The 14,086-nt window shown below is 58.4% G+C and overlaps 4 protein-coding genes across 4 annotated transcripts; 2 read left to right on the top strand and 2 right to left on the bottom strand.

The window, feature by feature from the left end:
• The first annotated feature begins 174 nt into the window (after window positions 1–174).
• Window positions 175–4,091, top strand: C8Q71DRAFT_895990 (uncharacterized protein). Its single transcript, XM_047928737.1, has 9 exons — window positions 175–271; window positions 331–440; window positions 491–524; window positions 578–720; window positions 874–1,254; window positions 1,305–1,646; window positions 1,702–2,026; window positions 2,079–2,222; window positions 2,274–4,091. The coding sequence occupies exons 1-9, from the start codon at window positions 241–243 to the stop codon at window positions 3,959–3,961; spliced, it is 3,198 nt and encodes a 1,065-aa protein (XP_047780282.1). The 5' UTR covers window positions 175–240; the 3' UTR covers window positions 3,962–4,091.
• Window positions 4,092–5,212: 1,121 nt separating this feature from the next.
• On the top strand, window positions 5,213–8,250 carry C8Q71DRAFT_750664 (acid protease). The gene is made up of 6 exons (XM_047923287.1): window positions 5,213–6,121; window positions 6,176–6,573; window positions 6,629–6,767; window positions 6,826–7,056; window positions 7,120–7,656; window positions 7,712–8,250. Exons 1-6 carry the CDS (start codon window positions 5,555–5,557, stop codon window positions 7,790–7,792), a joined length of 1,953 nt encoding a protein of 650 aa, XP_047780281.1. The 5' UTR covers window positions 5,213–5,554; the 3' UTR covers window positions 7,793–8,250.
• A 2,375-nt stretch (window positions 8,251–10,625) lies between these two features.
• Window positions 10,626–12,294, bottom strand: C8Q71DRAFT_750654 (NAD dependent epimerase/dehydratase family protein). Its single transcript, XM_047923286.1, has 3 exons — window positions 12,135–12,294; window positions 11,842–12,081; window positions 10,626–11,794 (listed from the first exon to the last, which is right to left on the bottom strand). Exons 1-3 carry the CDS (start codon window positions 12,163–12,165, stop codon window positions 10,836–10,838), a joined length of 1,230 nt encoding a protein of 409 aa, XP_047780280.1. The 5' UTR covers window positions 12,166–12,294; the 3' UTR covers window positions 10,626–10,835.
• C8Q71DRAFT_750651 (ClpP/crotonase-like domain-containing protein) lies at window positions 12,295–14,078 on the bottom strand. Its single transcript, XM_047923285.1, has 7 exons — window positions 13,743–14,078; window positions 13,472–13,687; window positions 13,357–13,413; window positions 13,260–13,301; window positions 13,078–13,199; window positions 12,775–13,017; window positions 12,295–12,712 (listed from the first exon to the last, which is right to left on the bottom strand). The coding sequence occupies exons 1-7, from the start codon at window positions 13,795–13,797 to the stop codon at window positions 12,617–12,619; spliced, it is 831 nt and encodes a 276-aa protein (XP_047780279.1). The 5' UTR covers window positions 13,798–14,078; the 3' UTR covers window positions 12,295–12,616.
• Between the last annotated feature and the right edge of the window lie 8 nt (window positions 14,079–14,086).

Below are 14,086 nucleotides of genomic sequence, written 5' to 3'. Positions count from 1 at the left end.
GTCGTCTCGCCGACAATAGTCGCGCCTCAGCCAAGGATTTCACAGTTTCGACAGTACTCTCGGGGCCCGCAGGGAGACCCGTTCGCACCCCAGCCAAGTCCTTCGTACTTGCTCGTCGAGGAGCCAACGCCGCCACCAACTGCGAAACCACCGAAGAAAAGGCGCCAGCCGAAGCGCGAGGAAGAGTGCGGGTTCTGCCAGGGTAACGACTCGAGGAACAAGGGTGGTCAGGCCGAGCGAATGGTCAGTTGTGCGGAATGCGGACGCAGCAGTGAGTCCTCCTTCCAGGGGTCCAGTCGGAAGCTTCGTACTGAAACAATCACATATAAGCGCATCCGAGCTGCCTCAATCTAGCAGATATCGGCGACGTGATGCGCTCGTACCCTTGGTTGTGTCACAATTGTAAGAGGTGTGAAGTTTGTCAGAAGAAGGAACGAGAGGTATGTCATCAGCTGCTCTGTTATACACATCTTCTGAATGTATTTGTCAGAACAAGATGATTCTGTGTGAGCGATGCGACCGAGGTACGAATGCGAATTTCATTTAGGCGCCGTGCATAATAACCTTGGTCTTTTAGGCTGGCATATGGACTGTCTCCAACCACCACTGGAGGAAGCTCCGCCGGGAACGTGGTACTGTCCGTTATGCGAGGATGCCCTCGCTCAGGATGCTCAGTCCGCTTCCCAATCCGATATACACCACCCCACCAAGGTGCCTCCTGTGGCCAATCCTCCTTTCCCCTATCCTTCGCCAGTTCCCGAACATCCAACAAAGCTTCCGCCAGAGCATATTGCAGCATACCGTTCATCGTCAATCGCGTCCTCTTCTCGCCTTACTGGACGCGGGCACGACATGGTCGGCGTAACGGATGAGTCCGAAGTCGACGCAGACGGAGAGGCGACCCCTGCCGCATTGAGACAGAAGAACAAGAAGAAACAGCGTCCGAAAGGGAAGACACCCATGCGCGACGAACCTGACGCTGATGATGCGACACCGTCAACTCGCGCTCACAAACGTCCGCGCGTCCGAGTGGCCTCTCCCGCGCCGCCATCCTCACCGACGCAGAGGTCTGGGACCGGCCTGCGGATCCGCCTCCCCTTCCGCGATAAGGGCAAGGCGCGCGAGGATGACCCGGGTGACGCGCCCAAGGGCATGTTCGACGACATCCTCAGCCCGGAGGACCGCGACATGGCCGAGACGTCCATACTCCCAGTGGACAAGCAGCGGTTCGAGAAAAGCCGCGTCGCAGCAGAAGTGAGTTCTCTTCCTGTGTGATTTCGGATGTTGCTTGATGTTGCTACTAGGAACGACTGTACCCCAAGCCGCCCCCAGCTCAGTTGGAAGCTCCAGAGACCCCCGGTGCTGGCCCATCCTCGCGCCCTTTGCGCTCATCGCGTCAAGCCACGCTCCCAGCCCCTCTTTCAGAACGATCGGAGTCTCCTGCGTGTTCGACGCCAGGGCCGCAAGTACAGAAGTCCCCGGATGGCTTGCGGATACGCAAGATACGGTTCGGTGACCACGACATCGACACTTGGTTCGATGCTCCGTTTCCCGAGGAGTATGCAAACATTCCAGACGGTAGATTGTGGTATTGTGAGTTCTGCCTGAAGTACATGAAGAGCAAATTCCTCGCGAACCGACATTTGGTGAAGTGATCTGTGCTATGTTCATGTACTACATTGCTGAACATTGACGACGCAGATGAAGTGCAAGATGCGGTTCCCGCCAGGGGACGAGATCTACCGCGACGGTCCGATCTCTATATTCGAAGTCGACGGACGCAAGAACAAGATCTATTGTCAAAATCTATGTTTGCTGTCGAAGATGTTCTTGGACCACAAGTCCTTGTTCTACGACGTGGAGCCGTTCTTATTCTATGTAATCGCAGAGTTCGACGACGTCGGTGCACGCTTCGTAGGGTATTTTAGCAAGGAGAAACGTAGTCCGAAGGATTATAACGTCAGCTGTATCATGACGCTCCCAGTTCGGCAGCGGCGAGGATGGGGTCAACTGCTGATCGACTTCAGTAAGATCGGCTTACTCGCGGCCCGCCGACCAGCTCACTCATAGGTTCACAGGTTATCTATTGTCGCGAAAGGAGCAACGACCAGGGTCTCCGGAAAAGCCCTTGTCGCCGTTGGGAGCGATCAGCTACAGGAAGTACTGGACATTTGCTCTACATAGGTACTTCCGCACAGCGCCGCCCAATCCTCGCCTCGAAGGTACTTACCGTAATTGTCATGAATCTGTACGTCATACTAAGTGATACATAGACATCAGTGCCGCCACTGCGGTGACGATCGAAGACATCTGCAACACTCTTGTCCAGCTTGGGATGATCAAGATCGACGATCCGGCGAACCGACCTAAGCCGATGCCGGGGCAGGCCATCAAGTTCCCAAAGGGCAGGAAGAACGGTATCGCGCGGAAGCACCTACAGCGGCGGGAGACGCACGACGAAGAGAAAGTCAAGGGGCCGTTTGTTGCCCCGACCAAGTACGAGATCCACTGGGATTCGGAGGAGGTAGAGCGGTACCTAGCGAACATGGAGGCGAAGAACTACGTGACGCTCAAGCCCGAGAAGCTGAAGTGGAGCCCTTTCATCGTGTCGAGGACGCGCAAGTCAGAGCAGCTGCCCTCTGCGAACTCGGAGACCGCGCGTGCCGTGGGTGCGCAGGCCATGGCTGCATCCGACGCTGTACCTGCAGTCGTCGAGACCGCGACGCCGACGACGCCGAGGCCTGTAGGGGACCTGCGAGACTCGAGCATTATGCCTTCCGAATCGCCGTTTGATCTGTTCGACGACGACGATGTTGTAATGGCAACTAGCCCCACCCGCGAGGTCTCAAGGGTACGACCAGACACGAATGGCGGTCCCAGTGCGATTGTGGCTGTGAATTCGGTTCCCAGTGACATGTCGCCGGACTCTACATCGAATCCTGCCCCGGTATCAGCATCGGATCCACAACCAGGGGAGACCCAGACCGACGAGCAATCGCAGCTCGAGCTGGACGAGGCTCTCGCACGGCAACTGACGCGGGACCTGCAGTTTTCTGACCGGTCCCTGCGCAGGCGCGGACAGGTCGACCCCAAACCCGCGGAGGACATGCGCGCGCGGGTCCCGGACGACTCGCCCTCCGCACGCAAATCGCGCCCGGTGGCCAATCGCCGGCCGGCCCTCCGTGCGACGACAAGCGTGTCACCCGTGAAGACTGGGACCGGTGGGCGACGCATCTCCCAGGACGAGCATGACGAGTCCGGGAAGCGGCCCCTGCGCTCCCGCGCCATAACGGACCCAGATGTGAGGGCGGCGTCATCTGCGAGGTCCGCGTCGCCGCGTAAGCGTAGACGCATCGACTCGCCCGCGCCGCAGGAGGTGGAGGAGGTCAGGATGCCGGCGCCGTCCACCCGTAGGAACTCTCGCCGTGGCGTGACCGAGGACCCTGCGCCGCCTCCTGCTCTACCGCGCAGTCAGCGCAAGCCCACCAGGAGGAACACGGATGGGGTCGTGAGGGTGGCATCGATGTCCCCCGTCCAGACACGCCGCTCGCCGCGGAAGCTCACGAGCGACACCCGGTCGCTTGATGGGCCTCGGGAGCCTGAAGAGCCTGAGGAGGATGAGGGCGAGCCTGATGTCGAAATGCAAGATGACAGTGCGAACAGTCCACTCACAGGAGTGACGAGCCGGCACAGCGTGCCGAGCGAGGACACCGTCGTGGTCACGCCGAGTGCTGGTGGCATGAACAAAGCATCCCCCGTCGGTGGCGCAGTCGCCATGCCCCCAGTCCTGCCCGCCGTCGACGAGCGGCACGCGTCGCAGTTTGACGGGGCGGACCGGATGGAGGTCGACGAGGACGAGGACGAGGACGAGAAGGACGACAACTACACCGGAAACTTCGATGATCAGGACGCGGAGTGGGAGCCGGACAACGGCGGGGAGCCCGACCTTGGCGAGGGCTGATCCTTTCATATACGTTCTTCAACTTATTTTCTTCGTGGTCTGTATTGCGCGCGACCTATGTCATGTTAGACGGTGTACGATGTATTTTACCTGTGGACATGGTGCTCTCTGTAGTTTATTGTCGACTTGTGCTGAAACGTAAAGGTTTGACGGGGACCGTGGCGCGCTGGGGGACCCGGGATCCCGTTGACAAAGGTACTGCTAGGATAGGAACATAATCCGTCAACTTTCTGCTCTCCGTCGGATATGTTATCTGCTGTCTAAAAACGTACAGTGTAATAAAATCTGCTTTTTGTATATTTGCCAGTGAGCCACGAAGCTTTGAGGGGCACCGGGCCTGGTGCGCCTAGGTCTGTCGTCATACCGGCCCCTCGGCGGGCAGAGAGACCGAGACTCAGCATTTTCCAAACTGTTGGTACAGCGGCTTCGCGTAAGCGATATCCTGAGAGGGGGGAGAAGACCGTGTGGACGGAGAGTGCAAGTCGAGTGAAAGCGCGCTCCGACTGTGCAAGGCAGGTTAAGTACCGCGATGAGATCGCAATCTCAGATTCTGTTTGACTTGGTGGCGTGAGTGCGAAAGGAAGATGGCCGGGCAACTTCAAGGCGGTCGTCTACCATCTCTCGCCGCGAGGCTATTCGACGTCCTGCCCAGAGGGGTGTCGCATCTACCGCACACGAACCCGATATACGGTGATGATTGCAAGCAAGATGCCCACGCCATGACAGTCGAGAAGCCTCTACAGACCGACTTTAATCGACAACCGACACCATGTATTCACGGGATGACCATCGGAGTCGAACGCGCTCCGTTAACGACGGAGGGTCCTCCACAGAGGGTAGTTCTGAGGACTATGCTAGGCGTTGAGCATGAAGGGTCAGCGTAGCATTTAAAATGTACTTAGTGGGTACGCACGGCCACAGGAGGCTAACAGCCTGCTCTCTCAGCGTACGTGCGCGTCGACGATATTGAATCAGCCCAGGTGGGGCATTCGGCTTATGCATTCAACCATCAATTCTCAAGTTCATTGCAAGTCCCTCATGCACACGAGGACGTGATGGCGAAATGGCTCCCAGCCCGGACACACTGCTAGTGACGCGAGCCATCAAGTCGGAACCCTTCAATGAGCACATACTTACGTCCACAGATGCGGCATAAGGCTATGTGTACGTATACAGAGCGAGAAACGTTTCTCGTCATCCGTATACGAGCTGTTGAGGCACAAGTGCGTACGTACAGTAGTACTTGGAGAGCGATGTAATGATGATGATGTATACGCGGTCTGTCACGCACACGTGACCGTGTCACTGGTAGGCCTGGGTTCGCGCATAATGCATCCAATCGCTTTCTCCAGTCGTATCTACGTGCATCGACCCGGCCAGCAGCACAAGGTTTCATGGCATGGTACATGGATGACTTGTCGGGCACATGTTGGGCACATGGTGATTATATGACATAGTATGAGTGCTCAATTGGGGTGGATGTCGAGGTCGGCTCCCAGCTTAATATAGCCTGAGCTGTGAACCTGGGTGTGATGTCGAAGTCTGTGATGGCGACGCGAAGGCTTCTGCGCGAGCGGCCATCGAGGGAGGCGGATGCGAGGCGGTCGGGAGCGGAAGGAAGGGCATCGACAGGGCGTCGACATGAAGACGAGTGGAGCCCTGCGCGGCTGTGATTGGGCGTCGGGCACGTCGGTGGGCGCCTGTCTGCTGGGGCCAATGGGGAGAGGCAGGGGCCTGGCAACGGAGGTGCGAGGCGTCGCTCTCCGCCGTCGAAGCACCAACGAAGGGCCCCCGACCAGGCCAGCCGACGTCCAAGCGACGCCAGCTTATATACGCCCGCCTCCGCTATGCTGCCCCGCTTCCCCACTTCTTCTCTTCCCCCTCTTTTCAAGGCCGGGCCTTCAGCTGTGCTTTCCTTTCTACGGCTGTCCTCTCTTTCCCTGTCCTCTCCGTTCCTGTCAGGCCACAGTTCATCCAACTTCGGCAGGTCCAGTCATGCAGCTTCCGATCTCCCTTTCCGTCCTCCTGGCTTCCGTCTTTGTCTCGCTCACTTTGTTCGGCGATCCTGCGATCGCTGCCCCCGCAAAGCGTAATGCGAAGATGATCACGCTTCCGTTGAAGCGTGCGCACCAGGCGCGGACCGATGTCCACCCGCAAGTGGTATGTCGATACTTTGTGTGCAGCCACCCCCAAATTGACCGGATGTTCGTGCAGTTCTTGCAGCAGCATCTCAACCGCAGTCTTAGGCGCTACGCGCGCATGACCGGAAACATCCAGCCTAGCAAGCGCTCGCTTGAGGCCAAGCTCCACAAGCGTATGGAGGCAGTCGAACCTCTGTTTGGCCGCGCGAACCGCAAACGCGCCCACAAGCACAAGAACAACAAGAACAACGGTGCTGGCGCGGCAGCGAACGGCACCGCGTCCACAGCAAATGCCACTGCGACCAGTTCGACCGCCGCGGCGGGTAATGCCTCGAGTTCGGCATCCGCCGCTACTGGCGCCGATTCTACCGCTGCAGGCTTCCCCGAAATTGACCTCGAGGCTCAGGCGAATGGCGGCCTCACTGCTGCCAACACGCCCACAACGGCCAACACTCTTGGTCTTAACATCGAGTGCGTTATCTGCGGAACTTGTTGCTACGCGGTAGAGGCTGAACGCGAACTGTAGGGCGAACGATGTCGGCTACATCGCGACTGTGCAAGTCGGTACGCCGGCGCAGGACTTCAAGTTCCTTATGGACACCGGCTCTGCAGACATGTGGGTTGGTTCCGAGGATTGCACAACCCAGGGCACGACTCAGGGCTGCGTACGTCATCCGCGTTAGAGATTGTGTCGCGATTAATCCTAGAGCGCGTACTTTGCAGGGCAACCACACTTTCCTTGGCACGAACACCTCTTCGAGCTTTGCGCAGATTGGCAAGCAGTTCCAGGTTACCTACGGTACAGGTCAGGTCCAGGGTGTGACGTGCTCCGACAATGTCAACATCGCTGGCCTTGCGCTGAACAACCACACCTTCGGTGTTGCGAACGTCGAGAGCACTGACTTCTCTGCCGATACCGTTCCGTTTGACGGTCTCATGGGTCTCGCCCAATCTGTACGTCTACGCCCGCTCTGCGCGTAGCACGAGGATCGTCTGACCGGCTCGCGCTTCTCACAGACCCTCTCCGAGGAAGGCGCCAACACGCCGCCAGAGTCCCTGGCCCAGAACGGCCTCATCGAGCAAGCGATCACGTCCTTCAAGATCTCGCGGCTCGCGGACCAGCTCAACGACGGCGAGGTGACCTTCGGCGGGCTCGACACGGCGAAGTTCGACCAGGCCTCGCTCGTGACCGTCGACAACGTCAGCCAGGAGGGCTTCTGGGAGGGCGCGATGGATGCGGTCACCGCCGACGGGCAGGACCTCGGCCTCCAGAACCGCTCCGCGATCCTCGACACGGGCACGACGCTCATCGTCGCGCCGCAGACGGACGCGGACGCGGTCCACGCGGCGATCCCCGGCGCGCAGAGCGACGGCCAGGGCGGGTACACGATCCCGTGCACGAGCAACACGAGCGTCGCCCTCGCGTTTGGCGGCGCGCAGTTCGCGATCGACCCCGTGGATCTGCTCTTCACGCCTGTGGACGCGACTGACCCCACGGGCGACTGTGTGTCGGGCATCTCGGCGGGCGAGATTGACGGGGCGACGACGTGGCTGGTGAGTGGCGTTTACTGGCGTCGAGCGTTCGAGGTTCGCTGACGGGTGTGTGAAGGTCGGCGACGTCTTCCTCAAGAACGTCTACATGTCCGTCAACCAGAACACCAACCAGATCTCGCTCGCCAAGCTCGTCTGAGCGCGTGCCCGACGCGCCCAAGTATCTCTGACCTCCGCCTCGCACCTGCGCCTCCACGCCACGCATCACGATTCACTTACCCTACACGTACTGTATCGCTCACTGCTCTGCACGGACTCGCTGCCTGCTCTCACGGACTCTGCTCTATCACACTAGCCACTGCGGACACTCCCGGACATTGACTGCCCCGACGGACATCGCTACTTACTGGAGATTTGCTCACTCGTAGTGCTCTTCACCCTCGTACTACCGCTCATAGCTGCCTTGACTCGGATACACAGATTGGACATTCCCCTTCCCCTTTTGCCTTGCATTCCTGCTCTTCTCGTTCGTTTGCCCATCCTTTTTTGGCTGCCGCCTGCTTGCTCATCTTTGGGCGGCGCCGGTTGCACACACAGTACGTTGCAATGCAATGAGAGCAAGGCCCGCTGTAGCGGGGAAGCACAGATGAATCTTTGCGTGTGCGAGGGTGTCTGTCGTTCCTGGTTAACGCGTAGTAAGTGTTGCGATGTTCTGGAGTATGCGATGGTTTGGAAGTCCACTGTTGGACGCGCGTCGATGGGTGTATGGTAGTCGAGACGACCGGATCCTGGCCGGGGCCAAGCGCGTGCCCCAGTCGTTCATCAGGTTAAGCAAAGGTTACGATTGCAATACACAGCGACGGCATATGCGGTATTACTATACGGTCTCAGAGACTATCAAAGTGTTACTACATGATTGACGATACGCCTGCACCTGGAACATTGTATCGAGCGACAAGACATTGTAGCAACAGGGACCACTCCGTAGACGTAGACGAATTCGGCGCGAGTTGGTTTCCCCTCGCACTCGCACTGAGCGAGGCGAGGGTACTTATCCCGAGGACCACGTAAAGGTCCGCGCCCGGACGGACACCGCACGAATGCGAGTACCCGCCCGCCCTCGAGGGCCTCTTGTAGGCTCTTGATGCAGCCTCACTTTCGGCGCTTGACCCTTGAGGTTGATGCAGCCCAGATGTTGCCCAGATGCAGCCCCCCTTGACGTCGATACAGCCCAGATGATACCCAGATGCAGCCCCACTTGACATCGCATCTTGAGGCAGCTCGTCTTGCAGCGCTTGACCCTTGCGTCTTCGCCCTCCGCGACTTGAGGCTGCCCCTCTTGCGGCTCTTGACAGTGGTCCACCTTGATGCAGCCTCCCTTGCGGCGCTTGACCCTTGAAGACGTTGAGGCAGCTCGTCTTGCAGCGCTTGACCCTTCCGTCTTCGCCCGCCGGGTTTGAGGCAGCCAACCTTGCGGCGCTTGACCCTTGACGACTTGCAGTTGAGGCTGCCCCTTTTGCGGCGCTTGACGACGGTCGGCCCACCTTGATGCAGCCATGCTTGCGGCGCTTGACCCTTCCGCCTTCGCCCACCGGAACTTGAGGCAGCCCGTCTTGCGGCGCTTGACCCTTGACGCTGACGCAGTGTAACTTGCAGATGTATGTCTTCGTCCAGCGTGATTTGAGGCAGCCAACCTTGCGGCGCTTGACTCTTGCGCCTTCGCCCACAACGACTTGAGGCAGCCAACTTTCCGGCGCTTGACCCTTCCGTCTTCGCCCTCCACGACTTGAGGCAGCCAACCTTGCGGCGCTTGATCCTTGAGGCTGACTGACGTCGAGGGTGGTCAGCGTGTGGCGAGCGAAGGATAGACTCAGTTACGTACCGCCACGGACGCCGCACAAGTACTACGGGACAGTGTATCTTGAGGCAGCTCAGTTGCAGCGCTTGACGTCCTGGTCTTGCCTCACGGTATTCAACGCTGGCGAGACTACCGACGATCAGCAGGAGCAATAAAGAGAGCGATAGAGGGCGCACCATTCGAGGGACCACGCAGGCTGCCGCGATCCCGGCCTTCAACTCGGCACATACGACGACTACGAAACATGTGGCACGGGCAGACATGCAGTACACGAGGAGCCAAAGAAAGAAAGAACGAAGAGAGAGAGAGAGATCGAAGCCATCTTAGTTACACGACGTTGAGGCTAACCGATGTTGGGTGACGCCACTGGGGGAGGCTGACGACAGGAGTGGCGGTGGTCAAAGCTTGGACGAGCAAAGCTGATGCAACATGAGAGAGCTGTCAAGAGTAGTCAGCACGTACTTGCGGGCAGGAGGATATGACATACGTTGGCGAGTGGCGAGGTGGCGTATATCCTGGTGGGCGGTGGCGCACTACGAGGGAGGGAGGTCAGTGGGCGAGGACCTAATGTCCCACCAAAGCCACGACGACATGACATGGGACAGCCCCGACATGACCGGGGAGGGGGGGAGGCGGAGGGGGGGAAGATGATGGGAGGAGACAAGGGCGAACTGAGTGGCACACGGGCAAGGCTGCGTCCTTTATACGTTCTCAGCCTGAAGCCACACGGCCAAATCAGCGCTATTGTCCGACGGCAGATATGAACACGCTGATACCATCGATGCGCTCGGTCCAATCAGTTGCTTCTGGGTCGCCTCATGGGCCTTTGTGGGTCCACATCCCGTCCGAATGTAGAAGCATGGATTGCTGTAAATGGTAAGTCCTTGGCACACTGGTCCCGGACCGCGCCGGGCATGTGAGACATAATGCACTGCCAAGCACAGGATACATGCGCTCTGCCGCGGTGAGGCTGTGTTTCACATGCTGGAAATCGCGAGGATGGGTAGGCTGAGAGCAGGAGGTCAGGACGATGCTCATTCAAAGGTCGGGACGATCCGGAGGCGCTCAGTAAGTCGTCGCGCCACACGGAAGAGTGCGTCGATCTAGATCTATGGCATCAGAGTGGCGCAGGTGGTCACGCGTGATACGTACGCGCCACCCGTGTGTACCGCCACTCGATCCAAGCTCCTTCCACACGCACGCAAAATTCAAATTGTCGACGTCGCTCATATTTGGGTTGCAATATTGCTGCCAGGAGTCATGTCCTCCGCGAGGAGCAAACCAACATCCAGCAGCGGAGAGCCGATTGCTAGTCGTAGACGGTCTCAATGGACACTGTTATGTACTACAACACGATCCTCCTCCAGCCTCCACGTCTTTATTGCTACAATGACCACCCGATAAACCTGCCCGTCGCCTTTGGCAAGATCTTCTCCTTCTCCATTTGGTCGAACACCTTCTCGAAGCTGTCCCATGTATCATGGTACCCGGTCCACCCAGCAGCTCTCGCCTTGCTCATGCTAACGATAGTGTGGAAGTTGCGACTCAGCACGAACCCCGTGAACATCCACGTCGCCTTCTCAAACGCGTCTTTCTCCAAGCCCTCCCGCTCTGCGAGGCGGTCCCAGGCCGCCTTCACCTCCGGTTTCTGGCTCCACTTCGCCAGATCGATCGTCTGCTCGATGCGCGACTGCGGCGTCCTGCCCTGCAGCCCCAAGCTCTTCGCCATGATCGAGATCGGCGGGTTGTCTGCCATGGGCACGTCCGACGCGTCCGGCGCGGGGCGCGCGAACTGGTCCGCGGGGACCTTCAGCTCGTAGCGCGCGGCGAGCTTGGGCCACAAGTTCGACCAGGTCTCGACGTCGCCGTTCACGACGTTGAACGCCTGGTTGCGCGCGCCGGGTGCCGTCATGGCCCACACGCAGAACTCGGCGTGCAACGGGCTGTACGTGAACGAGTCGAACATCTCGTAGAACGCGGCCCCGCCGGGGAAGGGCAGCTCGCCCGTGCCGAGCTCCTTGTGCACCGCAGCGTAGAGCCCGATGGTCGCGGCGAGGTTCATGAAGTTGCCCTTGGCGAAGCCGACGACTTCGTTCGGATAGGTGACGACCCAGTCGACGTTGTGCTTCGCGGCGAAGGCGTGTAGGATGCGTTGCTGGCGGTAGTAGAAGTTGGGCGGGTAAGGTGGCTCGGGAAGCCAGGAATCAGACTCGACCATGGGGTTCTTGGCGCGCCCGAGGTGGACGCCATACTGCTTGCAGCCGGTGACCAGGATGACGCGCTTGATCTGCGAGACGGTGTTGTTGATCTCAAGCGCCTTGAAGAAGTTCTCCAGCATATCACCTTTGCACGTTGAGCCTCGTCTACTGCGATGAGTGGGAGCCACTCACCATTGACTTTGGTGTTATCCTCTTCGGAATCTTTCTGTAGGTATGCAGCGAAGAAGATGTAGTCAGCAGACACGTCCTTCAGTTCCTTGGCCATCTCTTGTGCATCTGCAGTGAGGTCGATGTAGTTGTGAACAATGGTCGGTGGGTATGCATCCTTCTTCGAACGTGACAGAGCGTGGACTGTGGTCCACTCTTGTGGGTGGCGTCCGAGCTCGTAGACGATTTCACGACCGAGAATACCTGAATGGAAGTCAAGATCAATCCAAGCTCGGAAGGTCAGATCTGTTACTGACCAGTCGCCCCGGTAACGATTGCAGTCGGCATAGTGAAGATGATGATAAGTTGTCAGTAGGGGCGAGCTCAGACAGTGACCTCCGAGTCGATGGTACTGTAGAGAGCAGACATCTGAACATATATACACCCAGGCGGTGTGGAGATGTGTAATCAACAAGAGCGGCGATGTTACAATCGCATGATGTCATCGCTGAAGTCTCCTCCGAGCCGGCATCTAGACACAGAAACATCTTCCTGCTGGTTCTCGCTTGCGCGGTTTATGCATCGTCGGTTCAGCGTTGAATATCATGGCGAACTTGGTCTGCAGACACTGAGACAGTGGTACGGTCCTCACACGGACCAATGTCGGGTTAGCCCATTCGGCAGCTCACCTTCCTGAGATGGACGTATGTAAGGAATCAACAGACTCGGAACGAAGAACAAGTACCAAAAAGCTAGCGTTACATCATATACAGCAGGCTACGTGTCCGAGCCAGCAAATTTAGAGCCGTGCCTTCGCGGCCGCATCGTCTGCGTCAATCTGCTGCAAGAGATCGTCTCGCGCAGAGGCCTCCAGCGCATCCCGGTACAAGTCACGCTGTGGACAGAGCATCGCTTTAACCACACAAATATCACTTGTCGAGGTCCATGGCCGCCTACCTTGATGACACCCCAAGCCCCAGCCGTGGCCATACGCGCAACCGACTCGCCAACCGCTTGCGCCTTCGCGATGACAGCCTCTGTGTCGCCCTTGACCAGGAAGTCCACCAGACCAGCTTGGAGAGCCTCGGGGGGCGTGAAATGATGCCCCTCGAGTGCAACCTTGCGTTGAGTGCGGGGGTCTGGGACTTTCGTGCGGATGATGGAGGCAAAGGACAATGGGTAGGCGGCGCCGAAGTGGATCTGCGGGCGGAGACGTGTCAGGGCGGGATATTTCATACAGAGACTGTGAGGCGGTCGTACCTCGTTCATGCACATCCATGCGCGCCGACTGCTCCCGTCTGTCATGACCCGGTAGTCGCAGCAGAGCGCGAGCATCATTGCCGCAGCGAAGCAGTGGCCGTTTATTGCGGCTACGGTAGGAACTGGGGGAGGACATTCCAGTTCGTATCAATGCGATACTTGAGCAGGACACTGGTACGTACTGGGAAACGCCAGCAGCCTCCTGAGCCAAGGATTATGTACGACTGATTCGGGTAGGTGAGCCAAACATCTGAACCAGCGTATTCCGAGCTCACTCACGAGGCGTGAAGTTATGCGCTGAGTGCGGGTCGCTCCTAAGCTTGTCTAGTTCCAGCCCTGCGAACGGTTCCCACCTCACACCCGTCACACGCACATAGGAAAGACAACCCCGTACCATTGCTGAAGAACTTGTTCTGCCCCCTCTTTCCGACGATGATCAACGCACCGCCGCCGCCGTCCTTATCCTTCGCCTTCCGCGCTGCGCGCCACCCCTCGCGCCAATCGCGCTCGACGATGTTCAGCGCGGGCTGCAACGCCTTGTCGATGAGCGTCTCGTTGATCCTGCTGTCCTCCCCGTTGTGCAGCTCAAGGACCCATATGATGGGCGTAGCTGTGACGAGCGGTCAGCAGCGACACGCTCTTGAACCTTGAATCGAACGACATACGATGCGTCAGGGTGACGATTGGGTTGTCGGACGGCAGGCCCACAGGGTAAGACATGGCTGGACAAGAGGAGCAGTAGACACACCGAAGCGAAGTCAGCAGGACCAGGATCAAGCAAGTAGCCTTGGCAGGACGGTGTGCGCGGTTTCTCGATCTCAGCTCATCCGGTGAGTCCGGTGACAGCTGCAGGATGTATGACAGTACTAGGTTTGATGATGGCACCTGAAATGAGCAGGATAAGAAATATCAACTCAAAAAACCACATAGTATTCTGGGCAGTAAGAGCATCGCCGTCGTGATGGAACATCCCAGCTGTGAACACAGTATGCTGCAGAGAGAGCGAACG

Source organism: Rhodofomes roseus, assembly GCF_022264815.1.
Source record: "Rhodofomes roseus strain CIRM-BRFM 1785 chromosome Unknown C8Q71scaffold_7, whole genome shotgun sequence".
In the NCBI taxonomy this organism is placed as follows: domain Eukaryota; kingdom Fungi; phylum Basidiomycota; class Agaricomycetes; order Polyporales; family Fomitopsidaceae; genus Rhodofomes; species Rhodofomes roseus.
The sequence above is the reverse complement of the archived record's forward strand: the minus strand, read 5'-3'. Positions and strand labels throughout refer to the sequence as shown.